The sequence below is a fragment of the Gastrolobium bilobum genome, unplaced genomic scaffold (genome assembly GCF_033153095.1).
Source record: "Gastrolobium bilobum isolate Gb01-03AN ecotype WA unplaced genomic scaffold, APGP_CSIRO_Gbil_v1 utg16495, whole genome shotgun sequence".
In the NCBI taxonomy this organism is placed as follows: Eukaryota; Viridiplantae; Streptophyta; class Magnoliopsida; order Fabales; family Fabaceae; genus Gastrolobium; species Gastrolobium bilobum.
Genome location: NW_026897958.1, coordinates 176,867 through 192,705, shown reverse-complemented (window position 1 = coordinate 192,705; position 15,839 = coordinate 176,867). Strand labels below are relative to the sequence as shown.

Below are 15,839 nucleotides of genomic sequence, written 5' to 3'. Positions count from 1 at the left end.
AAGCACACCTGGTTCGCCGACTTGTTAAGCTTGAATACAAGGACGACATGAGCATGATTGAACACTTGAACACCTACAAAGGTATTGTGAATCAGCTGTCAAAGGCTGATATGAAAATTGATGAAGAACTGCAGGCATTGCTGCTGTTGAGCTCGCTGCCAGAAAGCTGGGATACTCTCGTGGTGACCCTGAATAACTCGACTCCAGATGGAAAATTGAAGATGGATGTCGTGACAGACAGCCTCCTGGGCGAAGAATCCAGGAGAAGAGAACGAGGTACTTCGAGTACGTCTGAGGCCAACGTTGCTGAGAAAAAGGGAAATCCGACTCCCGCGGTAGAAGCAAAAGCCGAGGTAGAGGTCGTGACAGACGAGACAAGTCCAGAGGTCGGTCAAAGCCGAAATATGAGTTGAAGTGCTTTTACTGTGGAAAGACAGGCCATAAGAAGCCAGACTGCGGGACCCTACAGAATGATGAGAAGAACGGCTCTGTGAAGCCGGATCAGATTATTCCCAAGAAGAGGGAAGACAAGAGCACCACTGCGGTGGCTGCAAACCCTGATGCTGAGATATTCCTCCTTGGTGAGGATAATTATTTGAATGTTGCTTATGATGACTGCACCTAGATTGTTGACTCCGGTGCCTCCTTCCACGTTACTCCACACAAAGGTTTTTTCTCCTCTTACCGAGGTGGTGATTTTGGAGTCGTGAAGATGGGAAATCAGGTGACCAGCAAGATTGTTGGTGTCGGCGATGTAACTCTGACCACAGATGTCGGATGCCGACTTGTGTTGAAAGATGTAAGGCATGTTCCTGACATGCGTTTGAACCTAATCTCTGTAGGCAAACTTGATGATGCCGGGTTAGTGAACTACTTCGGTAGTGTGAGATGGAAGCTGGCCAAGGGAAACTTGGTTGTGGCCCGAGGTAAGAAAGAAGGCTCCTTGTACGTGATGCAAGGAAAGATCAATGGCGGAGAAGCCAATTCTGTTCGAGATGAACCTAGCTTGGAGCTATGGCACAAGCGCCTTGGCCACATGAGCGAGAAAGGGCTACAGATCCTGAACAAGAAAGGATTATTGACCGGGTTGAAAGGCCAACGTTGGAGAGTTGCACGCATTGCCTAGCTGGAAAGCAGCACCGGGTTTCTTTTGTGAGACCGGATCAACCAAGAAGACGAAGGAATATTCTTGACCTCGTCCATACTGATGTTTGCTCCATGTCGGAAAGATCCCTTGGAGGAGCTCAGTACTTTGTTTCATTTATTGATGACCATTCCCGCAAAGTGTGGGTATATTTGTTGAAGTCTAAAGACCAAGTACTCCAATCCTTTAAAGAATTCCATGCGATGGTTGAAAGGGAGACTGGCAAGAAATTGAAGGTGGTCCAATCTGATAATGGTGGTGAGTATTGCGGCCCATTTGATGCATACTGCAGAGCGGCCGGGATTCGACTTGAGAAGACGCCCCCCAAGACACCTCAGCTGAATGGACTGGCTGAGAGGATGAACAGAACAATTGAAGAGAAGGTACGAAGCATGATATCCAATGCCGGGTTACCAAAATCATTCTGGGGAGAAGCCGTCAAAACTGCTGTTGACTTGATCAACCTCTCACCATCACGGCCACTTGAAGGAGAAATTCCAGAAGAAGTCTGGACAGGTCGGAAAGCGGCCTATAATCAATTGAAGGTGTTTGGATGCCGAGTTTTCGTGCATATTCCTAAAGATGAAAGGGCCAAACTTGATGCAAAGACCAAAGAATGCATTTATCTTGGTTCGCCGAGATGTGAGTTCGGGTTCCGACTTTGGGATCCAATCAATAAGAAGATCGTGAGAAGATGAGATGTGATCTTTCATGAGCATGAGAACATTCATGACATCTCGAAGCCCAAAGTCCGGGTTACTGTCAGACGTGAAGAACCCATCCCTCCTGTCCGAGTTGAAGCAGGGGGAGAAAATCAAGAAAATGATGATCAGCAACAAGCTGAAGATGACCAAGACATTGAGGTTCGAGTTGATGATGAGATCCGGGATGAGAATGATGAACCGGGTTCTCAAGCTGAAGAACAGCCGAGATATCCAACTCGAGAAAGAAGACCCTCTACGAGATACCCATATGATGAATACACCATTGTTGCTGAAGACGGTGAGCCTCTGAGTTATGATGAGGCTATGATGAGCTCAGAGAAAGAAGAATGGGAAAAGGCAATGCAAGATGAGATGAAGTCTCTGCACGAGAATCAAACTTATGAGCTGACTGAGTTGCCAAAAGGAAGACGAGCTCTGAAAAACAAATGGGTCTACAAGATTAAGAATGAAGAGAACGGGCAAAAGCCGAGATACAAAGCTCGGATTGTAGTGAAAGGCTGCAATCAGAAGAAAGGAGTAGACTTTGAGGAGATTTTTTCTCCTGTGGTGAAAATGACCTCGGTCCGAACCGTATTAGCCATGGCGGCTTCAATGGACCTCGAGGTAGAACAAATGGACGTAAAGACGGCATTTCTTCACGGTGATTTAGAAGAAGAGATATATATGGAGCAACCAGAAGGGTTCCAAGCTTCAGACCAAGAAGACATGGTATGTCGGTTGAAGAAGAGTCTCTATGGCTTGAAGCAAGCACCTCGGCAGTGGTACAAGAAATTTGAATCATTCATGAGTGATCATAAGTTTGAAAAGACAGATGCCGACCACTGCGTATTTGTGAAGAGGTATGAGGCCGGAGATTTTCTGATTTTGTTGTTATATGTTGACGACATGCTTATTGTAGGGAAAGATAAATCGAGGATAGCAGCCCTGAAAAAGGCGTTGAGCTCGTCCTTCGCAATGAAGGACCTCGGCCCTGCAAAACAGATTCTCGGAATAAAGATTATCCGAGATAGACAGAAGAAGCTACTGTGGCTGAGTCAAGAGAAATATATTGAGAAGATTTTGAAGAGATTTAGCATGGACAAAGCCAAAACAGTGAGCACCCCCCTAGCCGGACACATAAAGCTAAACCAGAAGCAATGTCCGAGATCTGATGAAGACAAAGATGAAATGATGAAGGTCCCGTACCAATCCGCCGTCGGAAGCTTGATGTATGCAATGGTTTGCACTAGACCCGACTTGGCATATGCTGTTGGAATGGTAAGCCAGTATTTGTCAAACCCCGGCAAAGAGCACTGAGAAGCAGTGAAGTGGATCTTCAAGTACCTCCGAGGTACGACCGACTTATGTCTCCGATTTGGAGAAGGCAAAGCCGAGTTGCAAGGATACTCGGATTCTAATTTAGGGGGAGACGCCGACTCGAGGAAGTCGACTACAGGATATTTGATGAGATTTGCCGGAGGAGCTGTCTCTTGGCAATCAAGACTTCAGAAATGTGTTGCACTATCTACAACTGAGGCTGAGTACATTACCGCTACTGAGGCAAGCAAAGAGATGCTGTGGATGAAGAAGTTCCTCATGGAACTCGGCCATGATCAAGACAAGTACGAGCTGGGTTGTGACAATCAAAGCGCAATCCATCTTGCGAAGAATTCAACCTATCATTCCCGCACTAAGCATATTGATGTGAGGTATCACTGGATCCGGGATGTGGTGGAAGGTGGTGAGCTCGAACTCGTCAAGGTGCACACTGACCAAAATTGGTCCGACATGATGACAAAGCCGGTTCCAGTAAGAAAATTTGAAGACTGCTGTGTGTAACACCCCGTTCTAGAACCGGATTGTTATCATTGCGTACGACATTAAGCGCAGTTACAATCACATTGGTTCAATTAGAAAACCGGATAAATTTTTCCTCTTTATACAAGCCGGATTCAAATAACCAAGTGCGTGATCATAACTATATATACTTCGCGGAATAGTGGGACAAAACTTAAGATCATATTCCCATTATACTTGACAATACGTCGTGAAATGTCTTCATCACTTTACTTATCAAATTAATTCTAAACTCCTTTTATGATTCCCATCTTCTACTATGTTATATTATTTTTCATTAGCTACGTGTGGGTTCAAACCGCACTCAAATCGGAGCACCGTAGCCAAAGTTATGCACTTTTTAAGAAAAGGGTGTGAAACCTCCAGAACCCCCGCGCCCGCAGCGTGAGATCCACGCTCAGAGCGTGGGAAAACAGAAAGTTGGCGCCCCAAGCGTGAATCTGGCGCCCCAAGCGTGGATGCTACTGTCTGATCTCATAATTTGGCGCCCCAAGCGTGAATTTGGCGCCCCAGGCGCCATCCACAGGGCTGGGTGACCCAAAACAAGGTCATTTAACCTACCTATGGTTTTCCACTCATAATTTGAGCTATACTCACTCAAATTACACCATTTTGGTCTCTATGGAAAGCTAAGAGGAATGTATACCACTTCCATAGAGACATCAAAGTCCAATTCCATCACATTGGGTATGAAAATTGGTCAAACGGACAGGATGTATTTGTTTTCTCAACATTTCCCAATTTAGCACTAGGTACCTAATTTAGTTTCCAGTTCAACAATCCAATACTTAATGAACATACATATATTAAACTCAAAGTACTCATCAATTACACATCATGTTCATTACAATTCATGGAACTTAGCTTACAAAACACTATGATCATTCCCTTGGCTCTCATCAACAAAAGAGATGACCAAAGGCATGAGCATAGGCTAAGTCCATTCCAATATACAATTCATACATCTATCAATGGTCTATGAATTACAATCATATACATGTGAGCTACAAAACAACATGTACAATCTCAAAAGAAATGCCACATTTCATGCATAATCCAGATATGGCCACTTGCCACCAGAGGCTCCTGCAGCATCCTTACCTGAAAGGGGGTCCCCACAACACGGGGTGAGATATACGAATATATCCAGTAAACCAGGGGTCCTTGGAGCATCTCTCCACCCCACAGTTCCATATCAGTGTAATAGCAATAACAATAATAATGCAGTAAATACATATCTATGCAAAGTGCAATACATCTCCAGGAGAAATCCCTCGAGCTCTCAAGCTGTCCTAAGGAAACTCAGATGCAAATAGTCCTACTGGCCAGCTAACTACCAAGTATGATTTACGCATCGTCATGCAACATACCAACATAGGGAAACACCATCCTATGCCACACCAAATGCATACACATACGTATAACAAAGCATTACACTATTTTATTGCATTTATATACACAATCACAACCTCTACCCTTTCAGGGCTTGGTAGAACAGTCAAGGGAATTACACCCAAGGTCCGAAGGCTTACCTCAATGCTTCAGTCGACCTTTGTTCTTCACCAACAGTTTCAACAATCAACTTTTACAAACATACACCTATACAAGGGTAATGCAATTAACATATTGCATCCAAGAGTATTTCACAATCAACCATCAATTACTCAATTCGAAACACAACACAAGTATGTGCTTACCAATTCCAATGAGCTATTCAAGCTCCATAGCTTGCTCCAATGGTTGATCACTCACGGTTGGTCCAAATGTCTCAATCCTAGACATCACAAGGATCCAATCAATCATTCAACTCACTAATTGTTCAACATGCTAGAATACTAACCAATCCAAGCATGAATTTTCCAATATTATGAACAATTATCAAATGACTATCTAGGCTCATTTCCACCGATTAAATGACATTCCTAGCATTTTCCATAACATGCTCTAAGCTCCATTCTTCCTAGAACATAGCTAATTCAACCACATTTCATAAAAATCCCAATTTACTATTCACAAACCCTAACTCATGCAAATTTCAAAGAATCATGAGGTTCAAGGGTTAGAATCTTACCACCAATGGTCACACAACCAAGGATTGATGGCTCCTCAAGCTTCAATGGAGGTAGAAACACTCAAAACCCCAAATTTCTCCAAAGGGCCGAATTTTTGAGGAACAATATCCCTCTCCACAATGCTCCCCACTCAAAACCAAGCTAGGATTATGAAAGAGGGGAAGATTTGGAGTGGTTTAGGCTTTGGAATCACTCAAAATGGTTGAGATTAGCTCTCTCTCTCTCTCTCTCTTCCTCCCTTTCCCTCCTTCTCCTTCTTCTTCCTTTCTTCTTTTCTCTGATGCTGGCGACGGGAAAATGGGGTGGGAAATGGGTTTCTATTTGCTTTGGCCACTTAACATTAGTTAAGTGGAATCAAGTGGGTATTGGTTCGTCTATCTATTTAACTCCAATAATTACCAGACTTTACCCAAAAGTCTGGAATATTATTCTAGGAATATTTATAATTTTATTTTTATATTTTGGGCACTTTCGCCAGTACCCATTTATACCCCTTAATTTTCACTGAATACACTTTTTAACTCCAAAGTGACTCGGGTTCATCTAATTAAGCCTTATACTTAATCTTACTCACTAAAACATGCTTAATTATTTAATTACAATTGATTTACTAAATAATTAAGATGGACTATTATACTGTGAAGGAGCCGGGTTGATGATGAAGCCGACGCATTGAAGTCGGAGGGGGAGATTTGTTGGGCTTCCTCCTTCAATGCTAAGCCCAAGCCCATTTGAGGGGTTTCCTAAAAAACCCTAACCCTAATTTCCACCTCCTCTATATATACTCATTAGTTGTGGGTGGAGGCTAGGTCAGATTTGAGAGAACAAATTTGAGAGAATTATTTGATTGTTTGAGCAAAAGCTTTATGCTTTGCATTTGAGAGATCTCTAGAGAGAGTTTGAGTGAAACATCTCTAGGGTAGTTTGATTATCACCATTGTTGGAGAGGTTGAGTTAACCACCACATTGGTGTATTTGATTCGTTGTAACCATTATTTTCATAGTGGATTTCTGATCTGGACTAGGTCCCGTGGGTTTTTTACTTCTTCGTAGGAGAAGGTTTTCCCACGTTAAATCTGGTTGTGTTCTTCTTCTCTCTTCTGTTTTCGTTTTGATTTTTCCGCTGCGCTGCCTGACCTGGTGAAGTTCAGGCTGAGGTATTGCTGAGATCTGAGATCAGGATCTTGTTGATTGACTTCCGCACAAAGGCCCATGAGCCGAGCTTGAGAGAATCGAGTTTTTCCCAACACAAAACTCTATAAACTTTGAAGGAAGGTATTGGTACTAGTCAAAGTACATAGAAGTCTGTACGGGTGGTCGTCTGTTCATTTCTGTTTTCTAACAACAGCTCTAAATGATGTTATGAGTCCATGACATTAGACATCAGTGAATCAGAATCCAAAGTTGATCACTGCTTTAAGCCATGGGATTCAGCACGCATGAAAACTTGTTACCTGTTTTTCTCACTCTATCATGCTTTTACACAAATTTTGGCACAGCCTTAGACACCATTACAGCATCTCGGTTCATCAAAGATCCAGAAACTGTAAGCTCTAATGACAATGCATTCAAGCTAGGATTCTTCAGCCCCGAAAACACAACAAATCGCTATGTGGGAATATGGTATCTCTCAGAATCCAATGTCATATGGGTGGCCAACAGAGGACAACCACTACAAGATTCTTCTGGGATTGTCACCATATCTGACAACAGAAACATTGTAGTATTGAATGCAAAAAAACAGGTTGTTTGGTCATCAAATGTCTCAACTGTAGGATCCAATTCAACTGCCCAACTTCTAAATTCTGGAAACCTTGTCTTGTTGGATGACACTACAGGCATGATAATATGGGAGAGTTTAAAACATCCCTCCAATACATTCCTTCCAAATTTGATACTTAGCACCAACCAAATAACAGGGGAGAAAGTTAAAGTTACTTCATGGAAAAGCCCTTCTGATCCAGCCACTGGAAACTTCTCTGGAAGCCTTGAACGCCTCAGTGTTCCTGAAGTGTTTATCTGGAATCAAACACAACCATTCTGGCGGTCTGGTCCATGGAACGGTCAGGTGTTTATTGGTTTGGCGAAGATGTATACTTCTGCATATCTGAATGGATTCAACATAGAAAGAGAAGAAAATGGAACTGTTCAGATAACTTACTCTCTACCAAATAATTCTTTCTTTGGAACCATTGTCTTGAGTTCAGATGGCAAGCTGATATACACTGCCTGGATCAACAGACAACTAGTTGGGAAACGGGTAATCCAAGAAAGTAACTGTGATGTTTATGGCTTTTGTGGCACTTACGGAAGCTGTGATTCGAGAAATTCACCAATCTGCAGCTGTCTGAGAGGTTTTGAGCCGAAAAATGTTGATGAATGGAATAGACAAAACTGGACTAGTGGATGTGTGAGAAGGACAGAACTGCAGTGTAAGAGAGTGAGAAAGGGGAGTGAAGCAGGCAAAGAAGATGGATTTTTGAAACTGGAGATGTCTAAAGTGCCAGACTTTGCAGATCAGACAACTGTTTCTGATGAGACATGCAGAACTGATTGCCTAAATAATTGCTCATGTAAAGCATATGCACATGATCCTGGCATTGGATGTATGTCTTGGAGTGAAAAGTTAATTGACATACAAAGGTTCCAAAGTGGAGGAGTTGATCTTCACATCCGCCTAGCTTATTCTGAACTCGGTAACTACATAATTTTGTTTCAAAATCCTGATCTTTATAAATAGTTTATTCTTCAACTTCTAGTCCAATATCCAGATTCCTGAATCTGTTAATTGCTGTTAATACAGATGGGGAGAGAGAGAGAAACAAGAAAGTTATCATCCTAGTTACAGTTATAGTAGGAACGCTGATTGTTTCTACTTGTGCATATTTCTTATGGGCATGGACTTCTAAGCGGTCTGGTATGTTTGCCGGTTCAGTTCTTGTCCTGTTGATGATTTTAAAAATTCTTGTTTTATTACTTGATTACTTATCTTTGGACTTCATTTTAAACAATCTAGTTAAATGCATTTTTTCTTCATTTCATTTTTTCTGGACCGCGTGGCTCTTGTTGGGTTGGATTCTGGTTCATATCCTTGCAATCAGCAAGAAGAATGTTGCGGAACACAAGGGAAACTCATCCAGAAAACCGAACTGGAGGTCTTAGTGAAGAGCTGAAACGAGTTAAAAATTTCCAGGACCTGCCTGTATTTGATTTTAGATATATTTCAACTGCAACAGATAACTTCAATTCATCTAACAAGCTTGGCCAGGGTGGTTTTGGTTCAGTTTATAAGGTACCTTAGTCATGTGAAGTTTGATCCTATCAATAATCTGTGCATTTTGAAATTTTTCTTAATCTTTTATTGTAGGGAGAATTACAAGATGGACAAGAAGTGGCAGTGAAAAGACTTTCAAGAGCATCTGGACAAGGGTTAGAAGAATTTATGAATGAAGTAATTGTGATTTCAAAACTTCAACACCGTAACCTTGTAAGACTGCTAGGCTGCTGTATTGAAGGAGAGGAAAAGATGTTGATCTATGAGTACATGCCCAATAAGAGTTTGGATTTTTATCTATTTGGTTAGTCCACCTTAATTTGATATTTCCTATCTATTCTGTAGATCATATAATTTTAATGCTTTCAACTTTGCTTAGTGTGCAATTCCTTCGCTCTTATCTTTTCATATAAGGGGGTTCATACTAAGTCCGCTATGAACTGAAAACAAACAAGAAAATCATTTAGCTTTTCACTTGAATACTAACTCAATGTTCAAAAGATAATTTTTTCTTCTTTTAGTAATGCTTCTTCAAGATGACCTCATTTTTTATTGTTTCTGCAGATCCAGTCAAAAAGGTGGTTTTGGATTGGCAGAAACGATTTAATATAATTGAAGGAATTTCTCGAGGTTTGCTTTATCTCCATAGAGATTCTAGATTAAGAATAATTCATAGAGACCTGAAGCCGAGTAATATCTTGTTGGATAGAGAACTGAATCCAAAAATATCTGACTTTGGTATGGCCAAAATCTTTGGAGGCAGCGAAGATGAGGCCAATACTAGAAGGGTTGTTGGAACATAGTAAGCGTGCCTTCCTTTTATCCAAGGTTATATTATCTTGACAATAGCCAAATAATTAACTTCATGTTGAAACTTAAATGCAGTGGCTACATGTCCCCTGAATATGCAATGGAAGGGCTGTTTTCAGAGAAATCAGATGTCTTTAGCTTTGGAGTTTTGCTCTTGGAGATAATTAGTGGTAGAAAAAACACAAGTTTTTATAATCACGAGCGGTCACTGAGCCTCTTAGGATATGTAAGCCTCTCCATATTATTTCTTGTTGCTAGTTGCTAATAATAAATAATAAACTTTAAAATTCATATGCTGCTTTTGATTCTTGTATTTTTTGAAGGCATGGAAACTATGGAATGAAGATGAGATTATATCTCTTATAGATCCAAATATATCTAATCCAGATCATGGCAATGACATTTTGAGATGCATACACATTGGACTTCTTTGTGTGCAAGAACTTGCAAGGGAGAGGCCTACCATGGCCACTGTGGTTTCAATGCTTAAAAGTGAGATCGTTAACTTTCCTCCTCCACAGCAACCTGCATTCATCCAGAAGCAGCTTGTGTTGAGTGGAGAGTCATCTCAACCGAGCCACAGATCAAGTTCCATCAATGATGTTACTGTCACAAATTTGCAAGGTAGATAGCTGGTGTTGACTACGCCATGGTTAAAATAACTACACTGCTCACGTAGATGTGAGGCGAGTTCAGGGAGGAGGGGGACCACCATTAATGAACTAACCTAGACAAACCGTAACGAGTGGGTCGGACACCATATCTCAACACAAAACCTTAACCATTAGATTCATGGGTCCGTCCATTTATTATCAATTCGCTTAACCCATTACTTATCAATATAAGACTTATCACATTTAAATATCCCACCCATTACTAAGACTCGTCACACTTAAATATCCGAACAATAGACACGGTACCCTGAAGATTTTCAACCAATGTATATCCTCAAACAATGTAGGGTTGATCTTCTGCTGCTATGTTTGACATACTTCATACCTAGTTTAACTTTTTTATTGGCTTTATACTTTGTCTATTTTAATCTGTATATGTTGGATAGAATATATCGATTCCTTTCGAATTCTTGGAGTGTTAATCTTTTTGGAAGCGTTTCTAATTATTGCAATCAAGAGCTGAGAAGGACATCTGTGTTGATCCATGTTGCGGATCTAGCAAGTGTACTAGTCGTACAAGTAATAAAATGATGAGTAAAGATCATTTTTACGAGGATTTATGTCAAGCACTGACTAACCATATATATCTGAGTTGAATCAACCAAAAGATCATTGATTGCTTGATTTCTTGTCACCAGAAATAAAGTTGAATTGCATAAAATTAAGATTTGATAAAACAAATAAAATGTACTTATAATTTAAACAAGTAGTCAGATGTCATTTTCTCTCAAACATGAATTTATAGATGAACCAATTTCCATTATAAATTATCTACTTGATGTTGATCAACCTTTTTCTTATCATCTCAAGATGTAATCCCTTAGTACCCTGATAGACACATTAATCAGAAACCTCAATCCCTTGGTGATTCCTTTCTTAATACATGCATTAATTACTAAGGTCTTAAGATCACATCAGAATCCTAGCATCAATCCCTTGACTACTAGAACACTGATGATGAAGTTGTCAAAAATAGAGAAACAATGTAAACATGTCTGTTCTACACCATTCCTCAACATGAAGAATTAATCAAGACAACTTCATACAATCACATAATAGATAAACAAAACATCTAATTAACCATTCATAAATTCAAACTTGAGTTCCATTGAATCAGACTACAAAGGACTCTACTCAGACATAATACAAATAATAACAAGAGAAGAAGAAGAAAGATCAAACTCCATTGTCATGATAGTTGAGTCTTCAATCTTCAAGTACAATTACATGAAAGTATACTAACTATTACAATACTAAGTCCTAAGAATTTGGAAAGTCAGAGAAAATGAGGAGTCAGATCAGATCTATGAAAGATCTGACTTGATCTCCCTTCTCCTAGTGTGATGGGAAAAGTCAGAATATCAGAGAATGGATATGAGAGAGTTGAATCTGATGATCATCTTGTGAAGGCCCCTTGTCCTTTTATAATTTACAAATTACAACTGAAAACTGACATGGGCGCTAAAACTCTCATTTCTGGACGTTTTAGCGCTCAACCTTGACGGATGCCCAACTGCTTTTAACTGTCTTGGGCGCTAAAACGCCCAGTTTTGGCCGTTTTAATGTTCAGCACCGGCATCTTTTGTGCAGCAGGGCGCTAAAACGCTCAGTTTTGGGCGTTTTAGCGCCCAACACTTAGAATTTTTCAATTTTCAGAATCTTCTTCCTTTTCTCTTTTGCTTCTTTGAGCTTCAATTCCCTACAAGAACAATGTAAATTTTCAATACAACTTTCAGAATTTGTATTTAGGAATTTATAGGACGGATTGATTAGGGTTTTTTTCTATTCCCACAAGTTTCAATTCAATCTAGATTTTTTTCTCTCCTACTCGACCTACCAGCTGAGCTATGGATGATAATAAATTTTTTGAAGGAGTAATATAGTGATAAAAGCTTTGTGTTAAAAAAATAGAGAAAAAAAGAGTAGTTAAATTCGACCAGCTAGACCCGTTTAGGCCTATTTGTTGGAAGCCAAGGTAGATTGCTAGATTGGGTCAGGTATAGTTCACGCTAAAAAAATTGGTTGGCCCTTGCCAACGCTGTGTGGGTTGCAAGTTATGTAGGCCAACTCCACTAGCACATTTTCCCATTATTTATTCAAATGATTATTGTTCAAAATGCTAACTTAAAAATATTTATTTGATTATTTTTTATTTAAAGATTTTAATAAATTTTTATTTGAAATAAATAGATGTATTTTTTAAAATAATATCTTCTTAAACTTGAAAAGAAAAAAATTAACTTGATAATTTTATTAATTGACTGACGTTTTTGGACTTCCGAATGAGATATCTCGTATTAAGTTGGGTCCAAATATATTTGGATTTCAGTTTTTCTAACCCATCCCAAATACTTTATTGGTTTGTTCGGGTCAACTCATTAGTTGCAGTCCGATTTCACATCCCTAAGTGTTGTGTTGAGTGTCCATTACTTTGCAATGAAATTAGTAATAAAAATAATTAATATTGAGGATTAAATTGATTTAAAAAAGAAATCAATGGATTAATTGACATCAGAATATGGGTGTGAAATCTCTTTTTGGTATAATAAATAGTATTAATTAATTTATATAATTTAAAATTAGTTGTGTTATTCTTCTTTTTCTCACTGATAAATGATAAAATTAAAATACAAAATAATTTATATTTAAAAGTTACTTCCAAACCAAAACTGGGATATTTTAGTAAACAATGATAAGACACTAGGGAAAAAAAATGCACACGCAAAGTAGCACGGTTATCCTACTAATACATGGTAATAAAATATGTGATTTGAGTATGTGAAAGCTCTTCTATTTGTAAATTGGTACCTTGTAGAATATTTGCACCCTGCTCTGACTTTTATGAGTTTACTTGTCAAAGTCTACTTCTCATTGATGCCTCCAGTTGCAAGGTAGATGATATAATTTCCAGGAAATTAGCAAAGTTCATGAGTTATGACATAAGGAAACCAAATAAAATAATAAGCTGATGCCTTCTCTCTCTGTCTCTGTCTCTGGTAAGTAATACCTTTTCTCTTTTAATTGCTCATGTTATCTGCTTGGTTATAATTGATGATATGATCAAAACAACTCAATTTTCTTTTCTCTTTATATAAGTGAATTTTAAAACCTATTAAAATTATATTGCAATTAGGGCAAAATTGATGTCTCATAAGTTCCATATTTAAAAGATTGTCATAAGACTTCGTAGCTTTTAAAAGTAAAACTTTTACTTAACAATAATTTCTTTTCTTACAACTACATTTCTCTATCTCATTCACATATCGGTCTTGTTTGTTGATCAAGATTTGATCCAGGATCACCATGATATATAAATTTTTCACGATTCCAAGATTACTTATATAATTAATAAAAGTAACAAAATACTTAAATCCTAAAATAGAAGAATGACGACTTGGTCTTCAAATATCAGAGTGGACCACGGAAAAAGGGGAGACAACTTGACGACTAAGATAACTTGGGAACGTACTACAAGTATGTTTCCCAAACTGACAAGACTCACAATTTAAATTAGAAAGAGACGATAAATGTGGAACCATCTTCTGAAGCTTTACAAGACTATGATGACCCAGACGAACATGTATAATAAGAAGAGAATCCACGGTGGAGCAGGCTGAAGAAGAAGGAAACAATTGATAGAGGCCCTGAGACTCACATCCTTTGGTAATCTCCTTTCCCGAACTCCGATCCTAAAAGATGACAGAGGTTTTAGTAAAAGAAACAACACAATCAATGAATTTTGTTAAATGACTAACAGAAAGTAAGTTAAAAGGAAAATCTAGAACATAGAGAACATGATCCAGAGATAAATGAGGTAAAAGAAGAACCGTGTCAATCCCACGTGATTGGACCAGAGACCCATTGACTATAGTAATAGTAGGAAATGAACCAGTGATACAAATGGAAGTGAATAAGGACTTATTACCAGAAATGTGATCAGAAGCCCCAGAATCAAGAGTCCAAGGGCCTAGAGAGTGTAACTGAGAGATTCCAGCAAAAGAATTACCAGTGGGAGCAATGGATGCAGTAGGACCTGATGTTTGCTTCTCAGACCACCAAGTCACAAATTCATTAAGAAGAGCAACTGGAGGTTGTGCAACGGAAGGTAACCCTGGAGCAGAGGTACTAGAGGAAGCCTGAGCAACATGAGCATTCCGAGGAGGTTGGGGTGGCTTTCCATGGAGCTTCCAACAACGATCAACAGTATGATTGGTCTGATGACAATAAGTATAATGCCCGACCGCTTCAAGAATCAATGACTATCCCCACATACTAACACGAGACTTTTCAGTGTGCTTTTTTCTCACTCGCACACTTCCTTGGAAAACTTCCCAGAAGGTCACCCATCCCAGAATTGCTCGAAGTCAAGCACGCTTAACTGTGGAGTTCTTCCGATCCGGGCTACCGAAAAGCATATGCATCTTGTTAGCATAGGTAGTACCAATTAATTCTTATAAGCTATCCCAAACTATGCATCCTTATACCTGCATAGCCTTTGGAATCCATCTCTTTCAGGTGTCGATTCGATTCATTCATGCATGTAACCCCCTGTTGGAAGCCTGTCAGGAGTCGCTCCTTGTTCGTGCCTCTTTACACCGGCGATCACTCCCCGCCCTCGTCAGCGCTCGGGATGTTACATGCCCACCAGCTTCGGCTGGTTCGTCCTCGAACCACACCGTACTGGATGAGAGGCCCTGCTCTGTTACTAAGGAACAGGAATGTAATACCCCGTTCTAGAACCGGTTTGTTAATATTACTTACGACATTAAGCGCAATTATAATCACAAATTTGAATTAAAATGCGGATATCGCAATTTGACATCTTCCGAGACATTTTCTCATTTAGACCCCACTGAAACTTGGAGGTCATCTCAGCTGAAGTAGGTAGAGCTCTCCCATAGTTGGCATACTTCACCAATTCATTAAACTTGGCGAAATATTGGTCAATGGTCATCGTCCCCTGCTTCAAATCGTTATACTCATTTTGCTTCCTTTCCCTAGCCTCCCTAGGGAAGTAGTTATCCAAGAACATAGTCTCAAACAACCGCCAGGTAATTTCCTGGCCTTCAGCTTCCAACGGTTGCACCGTGTTCGTCCACCAATCCTCGGCTTCACCTTCCAGCATGCACACTGAGTATACCAACTTCAGTGCATCAGGGCATCTCATCACCCTAAAGATCTTCTCCATAGCTTGGAGCCATTTTGCCGCCACCAACGGGTCGTAGCCTCCATCAAAAGAAGGAGGTTTATGTTTTCTGAAAGCCGTCAATCGCCTTTCTTCGGCTTCATGTTCATCGACATGCT

The 15,839-nt window shown here is 39.7% G+C and overlaps 1 protein-coding gene across 1 annotated transcript; it reads left to right on the top strand.

Annotated features, from left to right (window-relative positions):
* Window positions 1-7,200: 7,200 nt before the first annotated feature.
* Window positions 7,201-10,877, top strand: LOC133311738 (G-type lectin S-receptor-like serine/threonine-protein kinase At1g11300). Its single transcript, XM_061512832.1, has 7 exons — window positions 7,201-8,473; window positions 8,581-8,694; window positions 8,879-9,069; window positions 9,145-9,355; window positions 9,616-9,853; window positions 9,937-10,087; window positions 10,185-10,877. Exons 1-7 carry the CDS (start codon window positions 7,201-7,203, stop codon window positions 10,491-10,493), a joined length of 2,487 nt encoding a protein of 828 aa, XP_061368816.1. The 3' UTR covers window positions 10,494-10,877.
* Window positions 10,878-15,839: the final 4,962 nt, after the last annotated feature.

Coding starts and splice junctions, on each gene's coding strand:
- LOC133311738 (XM_061512832.1), top strand. CDS start 7,201: ATGGGATTCAGCACGCATGAAAACTTGTTACCTGTTTTTCTCACTCTA. Junction 9,854..9,936: donor AGAAGGGTTGTTGGAACATA/GTAAGCGTGCCT, acceptor ACTTAAATGCAG/TGGCTACATGTCCCCTGAAT. Junction 10,088..10,184: donor CACTGAGCCTCTTAGGATAT/GTAAGCCTCTCC, acceptor TATTTTTTGAAG/GCATGGAAACTATGGAATGA.